The sequence below is a fragment of the Colossoma macropomum genome, unplaced genomic scaffold (assembly GCF_904425465.1).
Source record: "Colossoma macropomum unplaced genomic scaffold, Colossoma_macropomum, whole genome shotgun sequence".
Lineage (NCBI taxonomy): Eukaryota > Metazoa > Chordata > Actinopteri > Characiformes > Serrasalmidae > Colossoma > Colossoma macropomum.
The window spans coordinates 15315633-15330714 of record NW_023494800.1 but is presented as its reverse complement, the minus strand read 5'-3'; the positions used below and the strand labels follow the sequence as shown (position 1 = coordinate 15330714).

Genomic DNA, 15082 nt, shown 5'->3' with positions numbered 1-15082 from the left:
ATATTTTGTGAATTGAATGTTTGTAATAAATAAAAGTACTTTCCTTTCAAATGCATCATTTATTTTGTTACTGATTTATTTGTCAGGCAGTTTGCTCAATTTTCTGTAAGAGATCTGGCAGCATTTGAGATTGAATATATACTTATTTACAAAACTTCTGTTTATTTCAGACAAGAGATTCTGTACATAATATATTCTTCAACAAGAGGGAATGGAAGAATATTCTTCCTCTAAAATAGGAGAGATGACCGTTCATATTCAGAAAAAGGTCAAAAGAAATATGATTACTCCCTTTTGAGAAAATACAAAGTCAAAAGGTTGTTTTGTAGTTGTGAAACCATTTTGAACTCAGTATTCACTGAGTTCACTACTTCACTACTTAAAACCTAAATTTTGCAAGAATAAATTTAAAGACTGGCTTAAGAAATCTAAATTCAATGATAAAAGAGTCCATACTCTTATTTAACCATTGTGTGGTGTTTTGGTTTACCAAAAGAAAAAATTATGCAATTTATTATTATTATTTCAACCTCAGATTCCTTAGCCTTTGCTTATTTTCTGTGAAGAACATATAAAATAATACATTTTCAATGCCTTCACACTGAACACCTCCTACACATTTATATTACACATGTGGTGTTGGGTCGAACCTGCGGGGAATAAAAGTGTGGAGGTGCTGTGTCCCTTCACTCTGTTCTCCTCCTACATGGCCTAATGTTAAGGTGCGTGTGTCTGTGTGTGTATGTGTTTGTATATGTGTGTGTATGTATGTATGTGTGTGTGTGTGGGTCAGAGTTGGGATAGCTACTGAAAAATTAGTAGTTAGCTACTGAAAGTGTGAACAAGACACTGCATTTAATCATGTGCCAGAAAGAAACATACAATTGAAAAGCTGCAAATATACAAAAAAAATCACCAAAAAGTAAATATAAGTGTAAAAAACAATCAAACTTACACAACCAAAGGCATGATATCCAACATAAAATTAGACTAAGTAACAGAAATCATTCCAGGTTTTTCCGAACAAAAATCAACAAAAATAACCGTAAACAAACCAGAGAATTTTGTGCAAAGTATCGTCAACTGTTGAAACAGAACTGCTCCAATTATACATTTCAGCAAGAAATGTACAGACATTACATTTAGAGTCCTTTGTTAAACTTCAGCAACACTTTAGCCTCAAAATCCTCATCAGTGACCCTGGTCCTGTTTGGGGTCAGAATCAGGCCTGAATAATCTCTCCACTGCTGCAGATCTGTTGTGGCTCCACAGCAGAACTAGATTTTTAGGTAAAATAACATAATCCTCCTTTACTGCAAAATTGTTATAACACACAGTTCTAACAATCAGTTTTCACAAAAAACGATCTTAAACGCAGGAGTTAACACAAACTGCTAATTCACCAACCTTTAACGCTGAAGACTGATGTGCAGACTGCTGGTCACACAGCAACGCAGATAACGAAAAGGCAAAGAGAAAGATTTAAGACGAACATCAATAATTTGGAGATGAATGGACTTATTTGCAGTTGCACACTGAGACATACTTGCAGCCAAGATGGTAAAACAGACATAAAATGCTGTGGCTCCCAAGGTGGTTTCATTTTTGTTGAAAGGACAAAATGGCTCTTCTTAACATTTCAGTTGCGACCCCCTGCGTTAAGTCTACTATTAAGGGGTGATCAGCGCGTGCCCGTTTGCTGGAACTGTCCGCGGCTCAGTCAGGATTGCACCGTCACCACCAGCCCAGTTAACGGCCGCGTTCTATGGTTCAGATTTTGCGCGGATTGCCTGAAGCCTGTAGCGAAATTGAAGCAAAAATTATCACCATAGCTACACAAAAATTAGTAGGTGCTACAGCTATTAGCTACATTTCATAAAACTGTAGCGGCTACAGCTATTAGCTACAAAAATTTGTAGCTAACTACAAAAAGTAGCGGCCCCATCCCTGGTGAAGGTGGACAACATGGACAGGCTGCTGACGGCTACAGCTGCTAAAGGAGAACCCTACGCTGGTCACTTGTGATACTTTAAACATCAGGTATTTTTATATAACTTGTTATGGCTGTATTAATTTAAAAAAAAATAATATGGTGGGTCCACCAGACCACTGAGTAACAAAAACATAAACACCAAGGGTTAAAAAATACCCTCCAGTAAACAAATCTGTAGAAGGAATTTCATTACTTCAAAACTCCAGCATGTCTGTTAAATTGCTGTTCAATATTGTGCATCTGTGTTTGCTTTTGAGAGCATCTCTACTAGTGTGTTTGTTCACATTACATGAAAGCGTAACATGAGAATCTCATCAATGAATGTAGGGAGCTCTTAGTTTCCTTTACCTGGCTGAACACTATAGTGCTGTTACTTGAAACACGACTCTCTAACAGACATTCACATAATACTGACCTCAGACTGAGGGAAGGATGAGCCCACAGATGAGCAGAGTTAGTCATCATCTGTGATTAAAGTGCTTCCTTTCATGGCATGAGTGCCCACTGAAAAGCAGCTGTGTCTATTAAAGCTCTTTCTTTAATAACAGTAGTCAGTTCAGGTGACATCATGCAAGAAACGATTCATTTTGAACTATTCTGATTTTGGTTTGCTGTGGTAGCTTTCCTGAAGTGGACATGTTTAACATAAAACAGAAAAACGTAGCCAAACTGGAAACTAGAAAATAAATTATCTGTGATAGTTTGTATTTTAATTATGCACAAAAATAAGTACGTAAATGATCATGTTTGAACAGAGTTTGTGTTGGTGGGTTCCCGGCCTTCTGAGTGTAATGGAATGTTAGAATGGCTATCCATCCCTGCTCCTTAAATAATGCATGATGCAGAGGTATCATCGCGTCATCCTAAACCCTGTCTCTCCTCTCTACTCTACTGCATTCCTACAGGTGGAGGGGGCGATTGGTGAATAATTCAAGCCAAATCAGTTTACAGAGACTCGATCAGCTCCCACTCAGTTTCTCACTGCCTGTTTACACTAGCCGGACTCAGTGCTTGGACAGAACGCTGTACGTTTTCAGGATATTCTTCATTGTTTTTTGTGACTTTTGAGGACTTTTTTCCCCATAAAGGACACGGCACTGGTCACCCGAGCGTCATGGCACCATGGTACACAGACTGTTAGGGTTGCCAGGCTTCTCCCTAACTGTTTTGCTGCTGCCTCTCTTCCTGAATGGTAAGAGGTCATACACAGAGGTCAACTGCAATTTTACAGATATTTTTTCTCATTAAACAATTTTTAGTTTACAGAAATTTTGGTCAATATTTTCAATGCAGCTTTGTTATATTTCATTCAAATAATGTTTTATTTTACATATAACCAGCAAATCTCTAAACGTCAGAAATATTGCTTGTGTAGAAATGTAGTGCATAATATTATTGTAAATGATTCATTATTGTCACACAATTTATTTTTTTAAGTGGTGATTTCATGAATGAGGTGCCATGTGTGTCCCACTGATATTATATTTACAAATATATATGCTAAGATGAAAAACATTTTGAACATTGGAGAAGTGCCCATCACAATAACTTATGTTCATGTTTTAGACAACTTATGAGAAGTCTGTCTGTAGCACTTGGAAAACAATATTTTGTCTGTTCCAGGTCACTATAATGACACTTCACCTTGAAATATAATCATTAAAATACTTCAAAGCTCTTTTTATTTTTGCATTTATATGGGAATATGTAATGTTTAATTCTTCTTTTTTCATGAGTCATCCATTATAGGTTTTATACAATTTTTAGTCCCTCAATATTCTCTCAACTCTTACCAGAACACATTCACCCATATGAAATATGTGGAATAATTTGTATCATCCAAAGTTCTCAGATTCTTTTCTCTTCATTTTCAGTGATACCATGATACTGACTGGCAGTCACTTTGAAAGCATAATCCTGTTACCAAAATTAATGATTAAGTATCTTAAACCAAATTAAGTAACTTATTCATTTAGAAAATACAATTTAATGTAGTCATTAGAATGTCCTTAATGTCCTTGAGTCTTTAGTATGTTAACCACATTTTGTATATTTGCTAATTCTGTGCTTAAAACGGTCACTATTCCTCATTTAAGCCACTGACGGCAAAGAAAACCTTGTAAAACATGAGATATTGTTAACACATTTTTTAATGGTTGAATACGTTTTTCCTGCATTCAACGTTGAAAAATAGTTGATTTTTTTCTAAGAGTTACAATGGCAAAATGGCACCTCAAACATTTTAACATTAATTTCAGATCATTTTTTAGGCATAAATATTGTCCGCAGGCAGTGAATTAGAAGGGTACCCTAGACCCTAGCCACACTGAGGTAGCTCAGTAACTCGATAGCCTAAATGGTAATAATATCCTAGGTCACCGCTATCCCGCGTCACTGAGCTTTGTGCATGCATGTATTTGTGGTCTGTAAAATGCATAGAAATTTACAATGTTTCGTCTGGTGAATGCTTTAATATACTGTCCTCTCAGGGCTAGAGATCTTGGATCCAGGGCAAGTGGTGTACAGAGAGACCAGGACCAATGGAGTGGTGGATAAAGGAGTGATTCTGGAATGTGGCACCACCCTCCCTGATGTCTACATCTGGGGCTTCACCAAACCAGGCACAGACACTATTCGAGCTGTGGTGTACAACTTTGGCAAGGGTCCAAAGCTGCAGCAACTAGCCAAAGATTTGGGTGATCTGAATGTCATCACCAACAGTGCATCTCTGTCCATAGAGAAGCTTCCTCTAGCTGCAGAGGGTTTGTACACCTGCCAGGCTCTGTACGACACTGCTGAGGGAGCCAGACTCTACTACTACTTTGTGTATCTGCGGGTTCTAGGTTAGTGCTGACAAAGAAAATCTGACAAAGATTAATCAGTGTGGCATTTCAGCCTAAATTTAGCATTTAATGTATTTGTCATGTTCTGCAGGATGCTGTACGCAGTATTGCCCTTTGCCTCACGATTTTGGATCCTTTTTGCCTTTTCATCCATCACTGTTTTCTCACTACTATACCCAGCAGGCATTGTGCAAATATGTCATACAATCATTGGGAATCCCCTGTAAAGACTGCTAGCATCTGACGAAGTAGCCTATGAATACAGACATGATATCCATCTTCCTAGCAGTAATGGTAGATAACTGGCTTGGTTTTTCATTAGCCAGTTAGCAGGGAGGAAAAAAAAACAGGAAAAAACACTTCAAACAACCTGCCCCAAAGCACCTGTAGTTCCGTCCATCATCAAAATACATAAATTAAAGAGGGATTTGCTCATCTTTAAACCAGAAAATCCCTCTCCTGGGAATACTGTGGCACTGCTGTAGGGCACAAGTACGCATACTTTTCAACAGAGGCTGTAATGGTTACATTTTCCATTTTGGCCAGAGTGTCCCTTTAAATGAGACGCACTGAAGGGAACAAAGTACCACTGTGATTATTTAAGAGAACTATTTGACATGGTTTTAGTTTTTAGGCAACTATTTAAGTATCATTAGCTGTTGATCATTATTTTTGGGTTTTACTTTCTGTTTTATAAATGGTTCCATCTAAACTTAAACGCAAGGACCAACAGTAAATTACATATTGAACCATCTAAGAGCTCTAAAACCATCTAACAGCTCTAAAATGGCCAAGTTACACTGTTTATGATAGTTCATATAGAATGATGGGTAACACTTTATTTGGAGTGGTCCTTTGTAGATGATTAATAAACTCTAAACAGAATATCAGTAACACATTAACAACATATCAGTGAAGTAGCAGTAGTGAAGCACCTGAATACTTTGAAGTGAATATCTTGCAGATGTACTGCTGATGCATTAATTACATTAAGTAAATGTATTAATTTGTTAATGTTAATATGTTACTTCCATTACACAAAACCTAGCCTTACCCAACCTTACCCAAAACCTAACCCTCACCCTAGCCGTAATCCTAACCCTAACCTTAACCTTAACCCAAAACCTAATCCTAACTCTCATACGTTTTTTAACAACTGAGAGTCTGTTGAGTGTTTTTTTCATCTCATAAGGACCACTCAAAAAATAAATTGTCACTGAATGATCTTTTGGAAGCAGTATTTTCTTATGTTAACAAACTGATCTCTTTAATACTGCAATGTGCTCCACAGTGCCTGTGTCCAAACCCTATATTCTACTGAGTGACTCCTCACCTGTGGAAGGCACATCAGTGTGGATGCGCTGTGGTCTGGAGAATGGCACAGACCCTGTTAACTACATATGGGAGCAGGAGAGCCGCAGTGGGCTGGTAACTACACTGGCTGAGAGCAATCGCAGTCTGGTCAATGTCACCTGGGTCACCCGCAACCACACCGGCTGGTACAGGTGCCTGGCCAGGAACGAGGTCAACCAGCAGCGCAGTGACCGTATCTGGTTAGATGTCATATGTGAGTAAAAACTGTCATGCCTGACAACCTATGCTTCCTTTGGGACATTCCATGCAGTGCTGATCTTTGCTTGATGTCCTCTATTTAGATGGTCCAGACTTGCCTCAGATCGATGTTACACCTTACTCAGTAACAGAGCGAGGCTACTCAGCCCTGGAGAAAGAGACTGTTTCCCTTATGTGTCAAGCCCTCTCTAATCCTCCCAGTCAGTATGTCTGGTTCTACAACAACTCCCAGGTCTACACTGGACCACAGCTCACCATCACCAAGATTCTGCGAATGCATACTGGCAACTATGCCTGTCTGGCTCAGAACACTTACCTCAACACCCGCTCCAAGAAAACCATCACTCTCACCGTCTACTGTGAGTGCTCCTGTATGCCATAAGTCATGGTCAACTGCTCTGTCCATGAAACCTCTTTGGGTAGACTTCTAGTGTGCTTTCATCTCAGCTTTCATTTGCTTTCCATCATTCCCACCTATGCTTCCTCTTATACCTTCTCCCACACGCACACATGCACACACACAAAAACACTATCAAACGTCCACTGTGGCTGACTGGGGATATCCAGCAAAACAGTGTCTTCTACCTGTGACAAGCATCTGGAGGAGGTGAAGGCAATTTTCTGACAGTTCTGGAAAGACACACAAGGTATAAAGCTGGTATGATTATTCTCACCATTTCATGACAAGCAATAAATGGGTGTCTTGTCATGATTTCAGAAATGCATAAAGATCAAAATGAATACACCTTGAAATATTTTTCTCTTTCCTCCTAAAATTAGGCTGAGTGCACAGGACAGCACTATCCAGCTGCTTGTAATGTCTAGAATAGTCAAATACTTTGTTATGTGTGAGTATTAGACAATACAAAAATACCTCAATTCAAAAAATGTTGGGACTGTATGGGAACTAGATGAAGAAAAAAAGGTTTCCACCAAATATAGGTGAAGTTAAAAAAGTTCTCTCTACAAATGTGCAACACTCACTCTATCCTCAGCAAAAGGGCAACTTTATTTGGTTAAAGCCATGACGTTTCGGCTCACATGCAAGGCCTCCATCAGATGTGAAAAAAAACACAAAAGAACACCATTTCAAAAAGCTGTCAAGTTAAACAGCTGTAGCTCAGTAAATAGAGAAAAAGTCTTATCTCCTCGTCAGCCCCATCTAGTGTCCACAGATGGAAGAGACACATCACTCTCAAAAGATCATCAGTATGTGAACTACAAATAAAAACAGAAAGCATTGATTTGTAAATCCACTTTGACCTGTATTTAAATAAAAATTGTACAAAGACAAGATATTTAGGTGACGCTTTATTCTGAGTGCTTTTTAGATGAAACAAACACTTAACGGACTCTCAGTAACGAGTTAGAGGGTTAGATTTTCGGTTGAGGTTAAGGTTAGGGTTAGGTTTTGGTTTTGGGTAATGGAAGTAACACTAACAGTACATCTACTTAATGTAAGTAATGTATCAGCAGTACATCTTCAATATATTTACTTCAATGCATTCAGGTGCTTCACTACTGCTACTTCACTGATGTGTTGTTGATGTTTTACTGATAAACTGTTAAGAGTTAGTTAATAATCTACAAAGCACCACTCGAAATAAATTGTTACCGATATTTAGTATTTTACTTTATCAGCTTTAGTGTTTTTTTTTCTTTTTTTCCAAAATATATGCTCATTCTGAAACTGATGCTTGCAATACTTTCCAAAAAAGTTATGAAAGCAGCAATTTAAGACTAGTAAAGTTGTGAAAAGAGGTGATGCAATCATGTTTGGGTAAAAGGAGCATCCAGGACAGGCCTAGTTCACATCCAGGTGATGTAGTAACTTTCTGTAAGGGAGCTTTTGGAGGCATTAAACTTTTCAGACGTCTGGTTCCTATCATCACCACTGAGAACAACTCTGACTCTGCGAGTTTGTCTGTGGTCGAGTCAACCTTTCATATTGTTTAAGGAAATATTGGACGTGGTATTTTCCAGGCCAAAGAAGAAAACCTTCCACATGGTCACTAACATAAAATTTAAATATCATGTTTTTGTCCTATTTTCAATTGAATACAGACCAAACAGAATTTACTAATGACCGCTTTTTGTTTTTTTAGCGGTTTACATACTGTCCCATCCTGTTTTTTGGAATTGAGGTTTGTACTGTATATCATATTTATTAGTATTAAGACCATTTATGTTGCACATTAACTGTTATCTGCATACCATGCCTAATATACACTGCCACACTTACCGAGTAAAGTGACATATCGTTTCTGATTATTTAAGCTACATAGCAGCTGACTTCCTGGCTTAAATCCATGGAGCATCACTTTGCCTCTAGCCCTTGTTTCTACTGGCCCTGGTTACGCTGGATCCCTACTATTTTATACAATGGGTTTCTTTCCACAGATCCACCAGACGGTGCACCATATTGTTCCATCTTGCCAGTTAATAACTACAATGACTTGGCCCTCTTCTGTTCATGGGAGGGGGGTTACCCTCCAGCTACGCTCAGCTGGAGCCAATCTGTACATGGAAACAACATCCAAGGAACCACTAACATCACCTGGATTCAGCCAGGGCCTGAGACCACTAATAACTCTGTATTCACTTGCTATGGCTCCCATCTTACATTAAATGTCGCTCAACGCTGTAGCACTAAGACATGTGAGTACCATGACTGAACTAACCTCAGTCCTAACTATCTTTATGAATTTAGAGCTTTACATTTCATTGGTATGAATTGAATAATTTGTGACCCAAAGTTTCTCAACTGAGTTTTAGGTGCTATTGAGCAAAAACAGAGAAAAAATTGTCCTTATTGTTCCAAGGGCTGCCCTATGGAGAACCCCAGTGTTCAGCATACACAACTCGCAATAATGAATACTTGATGCTGTCTTGCTCCTGGGAGGGTGGTTTCCCTCGGGCTCTGCTGTGGTGGGCCTCTGATTCAGTAGACATGCAGGGCACGTCTGAGGAGAACTCCAACATCCTTGTGTTACGCTCCAGTTCCACCTACAGTGGCAAAGCCTTTGTGTGCCATGCCAAACACCCACTAAATAAAGAGAGCAAGATGTGTGTGTTAAAACTGGGTAAGTAAAAAATATCAGGACACAATGTTTGATTGCTGTTTAAAGTAGTTCATAGTGAAAGGATCAATTTATTTTATAGTGCAGTCGTTCTTTACTCTTCTCTTTCTTCCAGAGGCACCAGTCTTAATGACTCAGCGCAGTGTGGTTTCAGTGTACGAGGGCAATGATGTCCAGCTCACCTGCATACTGAGCAAAAACTACCCTGCAGTAACTGAGATCACCTGGTACAACAACATGAAGCAGAAGGTAGATAACAGTGACACACCCAAAAAGTACATCCTTCAGCAAGCTGCAGCCTGGTCCAACCTGACGGTGCGGGAGACAGATGGCACAGTTGACAGTGGTCAGTACTGGTGTTCTGCTATCAATGCTGTTGGAGGAGCAGAGATCCCCATCAGGCTGCTGGTGATGAGTAAGTGTACTATAAGATAAGGCAGACACAGATTTACAGATTCTATAATTGCATAGAATAAACTGCAGTTTGATTGTCTCTCAGATCAAAATGATTAGAGGAACGATCCTAGGTGCAATGTTCTGTTTTTGCTTAATGATGTACATCTTGTTTATACCCCCTTGGGGACAAACTCTTTGTCACAGAGGAGTGGCTTACATGCTTAAGTGAACCTCATAGTAGGGTTTTTGATGAACAGATCTGAGGAAATAGGTCACACAAGGATTAATCCCACAGATCCAGAACCCCAGGTAAGGTAGAAAAAAACAAAGTGTACACCACCCCGGAGTCATGCCTGGGGGTCATGTCCATTGGCAGGAGTTTGGTAACCAGGCCAACTGTGTAACCCAGGCTCAGCCATAAATAGCACAGTAAAGTCATCTTGTGGGCTCTCCTTTTGCTAAGTCACTTGGTTAGCAAACTTAGCAAACTTAGTTTTGCTAAGTTTGCTAAGGCTCTCCTTTTGCTAAGTCAATGGTAGGGATCAGGTGCTATGCCAGTCAACAAGAGATGACTTGTTATGTAACTGACTGTTACATAGACTGGACCTTTGCAAATAGACACTGGCTTTTGAAATGAGGAATGTCATATCTCTAGTGCAGAAAGAGTCTGAGTTGGTGGGTCTGGTACCAAATATCCTGACTCAGGGTGGTTTTCATCCTACTCTGGAGTTACCACAGCAGAAACATCCCAAGTAAGTGTGGGGATACTGCCAAATCCCAATGGCTGTGCAATGGAAGTTGTCTCAATGGGTAAGAGGGTTACTTCTATAAGACTGTGTGTCTCAGGAACAAAAACTCTGACTCTTCTCACTAAATAACAATTCAAAGAATTCAGCCTGGAGAAGGATGTTTCTCCCACTTACTCTGCGTAGTTCCACTGGAACCTTCAATGTGCATATATCCAGAATGATTGAGATACATGGAGATATAATTGGGATACAATTGAAAAGAATGGCCTCCCCTATCCCAACCTGAGCAGTGAACAGTTAGGCCTCAAGTCATACTCTGTCAGGAAGTCAGACTGTCAGAAAACACCATGTTCCAACATAACGTTGCCCATAACTACACTTTGTACCAGAGCACCTTGAGCTAAAGGTCAATGGACACTCAGGTGAAGGGAAGGACAAAGCTGTCATTACTGGATCACTACTTGGTGAGGAGTTGGATTTGGTGCATGGGGCAGGTGTACAGGGTAAACCCAGAAGGTCCGTCTGCAAACAGCCAGCTTCAGTTGGGAGGTATCAGATAGCTACAAGGGCTACTGTAATAGCATCTATGCAAGTGAAAGCTTTGGCATAGGAGTTTACAGTGGCCATGGAGAAAGACTTTTAGACAACCTCAGAAAACTTCAGGCACTTCAAGAGGGGAAGATGAGACCTCTCCCAAGTTATTCTTGGGCAGTCTTGAGTGCTACAGGGGATATTACTGAAGAATAAAAGGAGCACTCCTAAATCTGGTAGATATGGCTTCCTATCATTGTGACTATTTTGGTGTTACCATCATAGTGATGGGGCTGCAGGGGTGGATAAAATTCATCTAGAAATGTTGAATGCATTGGGCAGGGCTGAGTGGTTGCATGTTGCATGGAGATTGGATACAGTGCCTCAGGACTGGTCCCAGTTTTCAAAAAAGGGGACAAGCAGGGGCAACCAAAGTTGCATTTCAGAAATTATTTCACCCAGTTGGCTTGAGAACATCTGGAGAAGAGCTGAAAACCGTGGCCAGAGACAGATTCTGGGCAGACCTATTGCCATGGCGACCTTCTCCAGGAAACATATGGAAACAGATCTGCAAACCTGTTTGTTGCAGTCATCTTTTTCTACCTGAAAATGATTGCAGTGCATTGGACCCTCTCTCCACATGTAGAGATGAGCAGCTCATTAACACGTACGGTTTTTGTGAACAAAACTGAAGCTAAACTCTTGAGTACATGTTTAGGGACCAGAATACAAATGAAGGGTTTATTTAATATCCAAGACCACGGCTGCACCTTTAATCGTAACCAAAGGCCAAGTTAAAAAATTCACTGGCAGACAATGAATAACAAGTTCCAGACTAAGAGCTGCTACCAGGAACTTGACTGGCTACCAGTTGAGGCCTCCGTGACAAAGGAATCAATAGTACCGTTTCCAGTTATATATGATAGTGAGAGATATTCTTGAAAAGAAAGCAATAGCAAATTGTGATCAAATTACGATTTTCACTGAATCTACATAATCTTAAAATACAGTCATTTTCACAAGACAATCATGTTACTTACCACTACCTACTGAATTTTATTTTTCATCTGATTCAGGATATCCAATGCCTCCAAACGTGACCATCAGTAGGATCATATACAGCAGCCATCGACGTACAGATGTTAATGTGGAGTGGCTGATTCAAGCCGATGGTAACATCACCGGGTTCTTCATTGAGCACCAAAGGCTCTCTGGCCCTCTCTGGCAGAAAGTGGCAGTAGATTTGGAGCCCAGCACCCGCAACTACCAGATCAACAACCTGGATCCCTTTGGCAAATATGCTTTCCGCATTACAGCTGTCAATCACCGAACCATCGGACATCCCTCAGAGGTCAAGAGCCCAGGTGGGAACTGATGCGACAATGCATCAATTTTATAGTTTACATTCCGTGTTCAGGAACCACTAAAGTACACATGGCCACTTTCTCACTAGGAGGAGCGGTCAGCTGGGTCTCTCTCCTCTGTTGCCAAAAAAGCATCATCCAGTAAGTCATCCTCATGGTTGAGCACTGTGCATGCTCCTCCATTTCATAAAGATGAGAGGGGGTGTTTATAGTGCTACCATACACCCTTCATTCAGACTGGTGGTACTGTCATGCAACAGGGGAGAGAGCTATAAAACTTATGACACAGAAAAACTAGGAGAATAAATCAAACAAAAAAATTTAACATAAAACACATAAGTCGATTGACAAGCACTCAGTTTCTCAAAAGCATCCAATGACATCCGATGGTTATGACCTTGAACATCAATCTAAAAAGTTGTTAAGGCTCTGATGCTCTTGTGAAACTAAGCATGGCTCTGTAATATTTACTGTTTTATACAAGCTTTTGCTTTAATGCCAGTAGTTGTGAGCAAACAATGTGAAATGTCTCTTTTTTGTTTGTCTACCCAGGTGAAATGCACAATTCAGCCACTTCATCACAAATGCAAATCTCTATACATTACTGCCACTCTATGCCTTTACTTGATCTAGTCCTTACCTACTTCCTTTGACCTTTCCTTGTTTTGCTGTTGGACTGTTATTTTTTCTCTTTTTTTTTAACAGTTGATGAGTCTAGGTAAAATATTAGTGAAGGATACTAAATTAGTGAAGACACTCTAAATTTAAAAAAAAGATAACATTGTGGAAAATCTACGCCCTGAAGTAGATCAGATTGGCTCTCAGAGCATCATGGCTTCTCGTTCAAAAATGAACGATGATTTTTATATAATGCATCTTTACTTTCAGCTCTGTGAGGCTGAAATTGATCTGCTGTTTTCCAGCTCTCCCAGGCTTTAATGCCTATCCTGCTGTTATTGGAGCAGCCATAGGAGGCATGCTTGTGGCAACAATAGCTACTGTATTGCTCTTCATGTATGTAGTGAGGAACCGCAACAACAACCCACGTGAGTGTCTCATCACACAGCAAGCATGTTTTTATACAGAAAGTCCAGTTTAACACAGCTGTGATTTTTTTTTTTGTCCTTGTTCGTCCACACTAATGTGTTTTTCAAACTCATTTCTGCAGGACTTCATGATTTGATATTTGGCAGGTATGGATTACAATCTGGATAATTATTTCTTAGTTGATAATTTTGTAAATTGCACCTAACGTAGAGGGCAAATGAAGCTGGTGTATATCTATGTATAAAGGTAGAAGCATTTGGTCTTTCAGGCAGAACAGCCAGTCCAGAGAAAATATCAACTACCCTGAGGATGAGGTTGTTGGCGGAGCAGAAGGAGAGGGAGACCGAGGAGAGACGAGCCCCTCCACTAGTCCAGGTAGTGCAAACCTACACAATTTTTTGTTGAATTGTGTTACAAAATTGGTCCAGGGCTAGCAGCAGAATTTAGATCTTTACCTCTCTAAAACTTAATTCTGAGAACGAGCATTAACTTCATATTTCTGTAAATGCTTGACTTTGTCAGTATCTCCAAACGTGACTTAGTTCTACACCCCCATGTAGAAAGTGAGTTCTCCTAGCTTGAGGCCAGTCAGTCCCTTCCATGAGAACAAAGTATACTCATAAAGCCGCTCCTGAATGTTACATTAAGTGTTGGCTACAAAATGCTGCTTTAAATGTTAAATACTGTGCTGCACATGGAAAAGTCCTAGGTTGTTTTTACTGCAAGGAGCCATGTTCACTTTGAGTGAATATCAATCCTCCGTGAGAAAAAAATGTAAATATAAGTTAACGCTGTCTTTTCCAGGACCATCTATGGCACTACCACGACCCACTGCGACACCCACCAACCTGCCCCCAGGGGATGAACCAGTTAACGTCACCATCACTGTGATGGCCTCAAGCTAGAGTTTCAATATACAGCACACTACAGACTTCTTCAATCTGAACACTGAAATCTTACCTGGAGAATTCATGATTCTGCATTTACAATAACGTGGACACTGTTTAGAGACTGGTTTTGTACTACAAGGTAGTTTTAGGTAGAATTTTGAAGTCATGTTTACTCGCTCATTATCAAGCCACTCTTATTGCATCACTGTAGCATTTTCGGAACTGTACTTTCGATAGAAATACAATTCTAGCATTAGCAGACCTGGTCACAAATACGTTGTTTATTTCTGAAAACATTTTCTACTGACAGTCTTTGAAAACAGTCAAAACTGATCCATAAAAGTCATAAGCATTGTGTGTTACAATACTCTACAGTTCTAACAGTCTCATTCACAATACTTTTTTCTTATGACTGGATAAACTGAGTAAAAGTTTGATATTTTGAAACTGAACCATTTGTAAACAATAAAGTTACACTATTTTCTGATTTCTCTGGGTTCCTTCATTTTGGTTTTAATTCAGTCAACTAGATATCAAACTACAATAAGCAGCTTCATGCTATTAAAATGACAAGCTTGTTGTAAGCTATTTTCAACATCTTTCAAACATGCACTGTC

General features: G+C 39.7%; 1 protein-coding gene across 1 annotated transcript; it reads left to right on the top strand.

The window, feature by feature from the left end:
* Nucleotides 1–2996: 2996 nt before the first annotated feature.
* LOC118820325 (V-set and immunoglobulin domain-containing protein 10-like 2) lies at nt 2997–14764 on the top strand. The gene is made up of 12 exons (XM_036588621.1): nt 2997–3185; nt 4483–4836; nt 6128–6403; nt 6492–6767; nt 8809–9066; nt 9231–9491; nt 9604–9903; nt 12241–12528; nt 13452–13574; nt 13697–13721; nt 13844–13950; nt 14380–14764. The coding sequence occupies exons 1-12, from the start codon at nt 3116–3118 to the stop codon at nt 14478–14480; spliced, it is 2439 nt and encodes an 812-aa protein (XP_036444514.1). The 5' UTR covers nt 2997–3115; the 3' UTR covers nt 14481–14764.
* Nucleotides 14765–15082: the final 318 nt, after the last annotated feature.

Coding starts and splice junctions, on each gene's coding strand:
- LOC118820325 (XM_036588621.1), top strand. CDS start 3,116: ATGGTACACAGACTGTTAGGGTTGCCAGGCTTCTCCCTAACTGTTTTG. Junction 9,904..12,240: donor CATCAGGCTGCTGGTGATGA/GTAAGTGTACTA, acceptor CATCTGATTCAG/GATATCCAATGCCTCCAAAC. Junction 13,951..14,379: donor GAGCCCCTCCACTAGTCCAG/GTAGTGCAAACC, acceptor TGTCTTTTCCAG/GACCATCTATGGCACTACCA.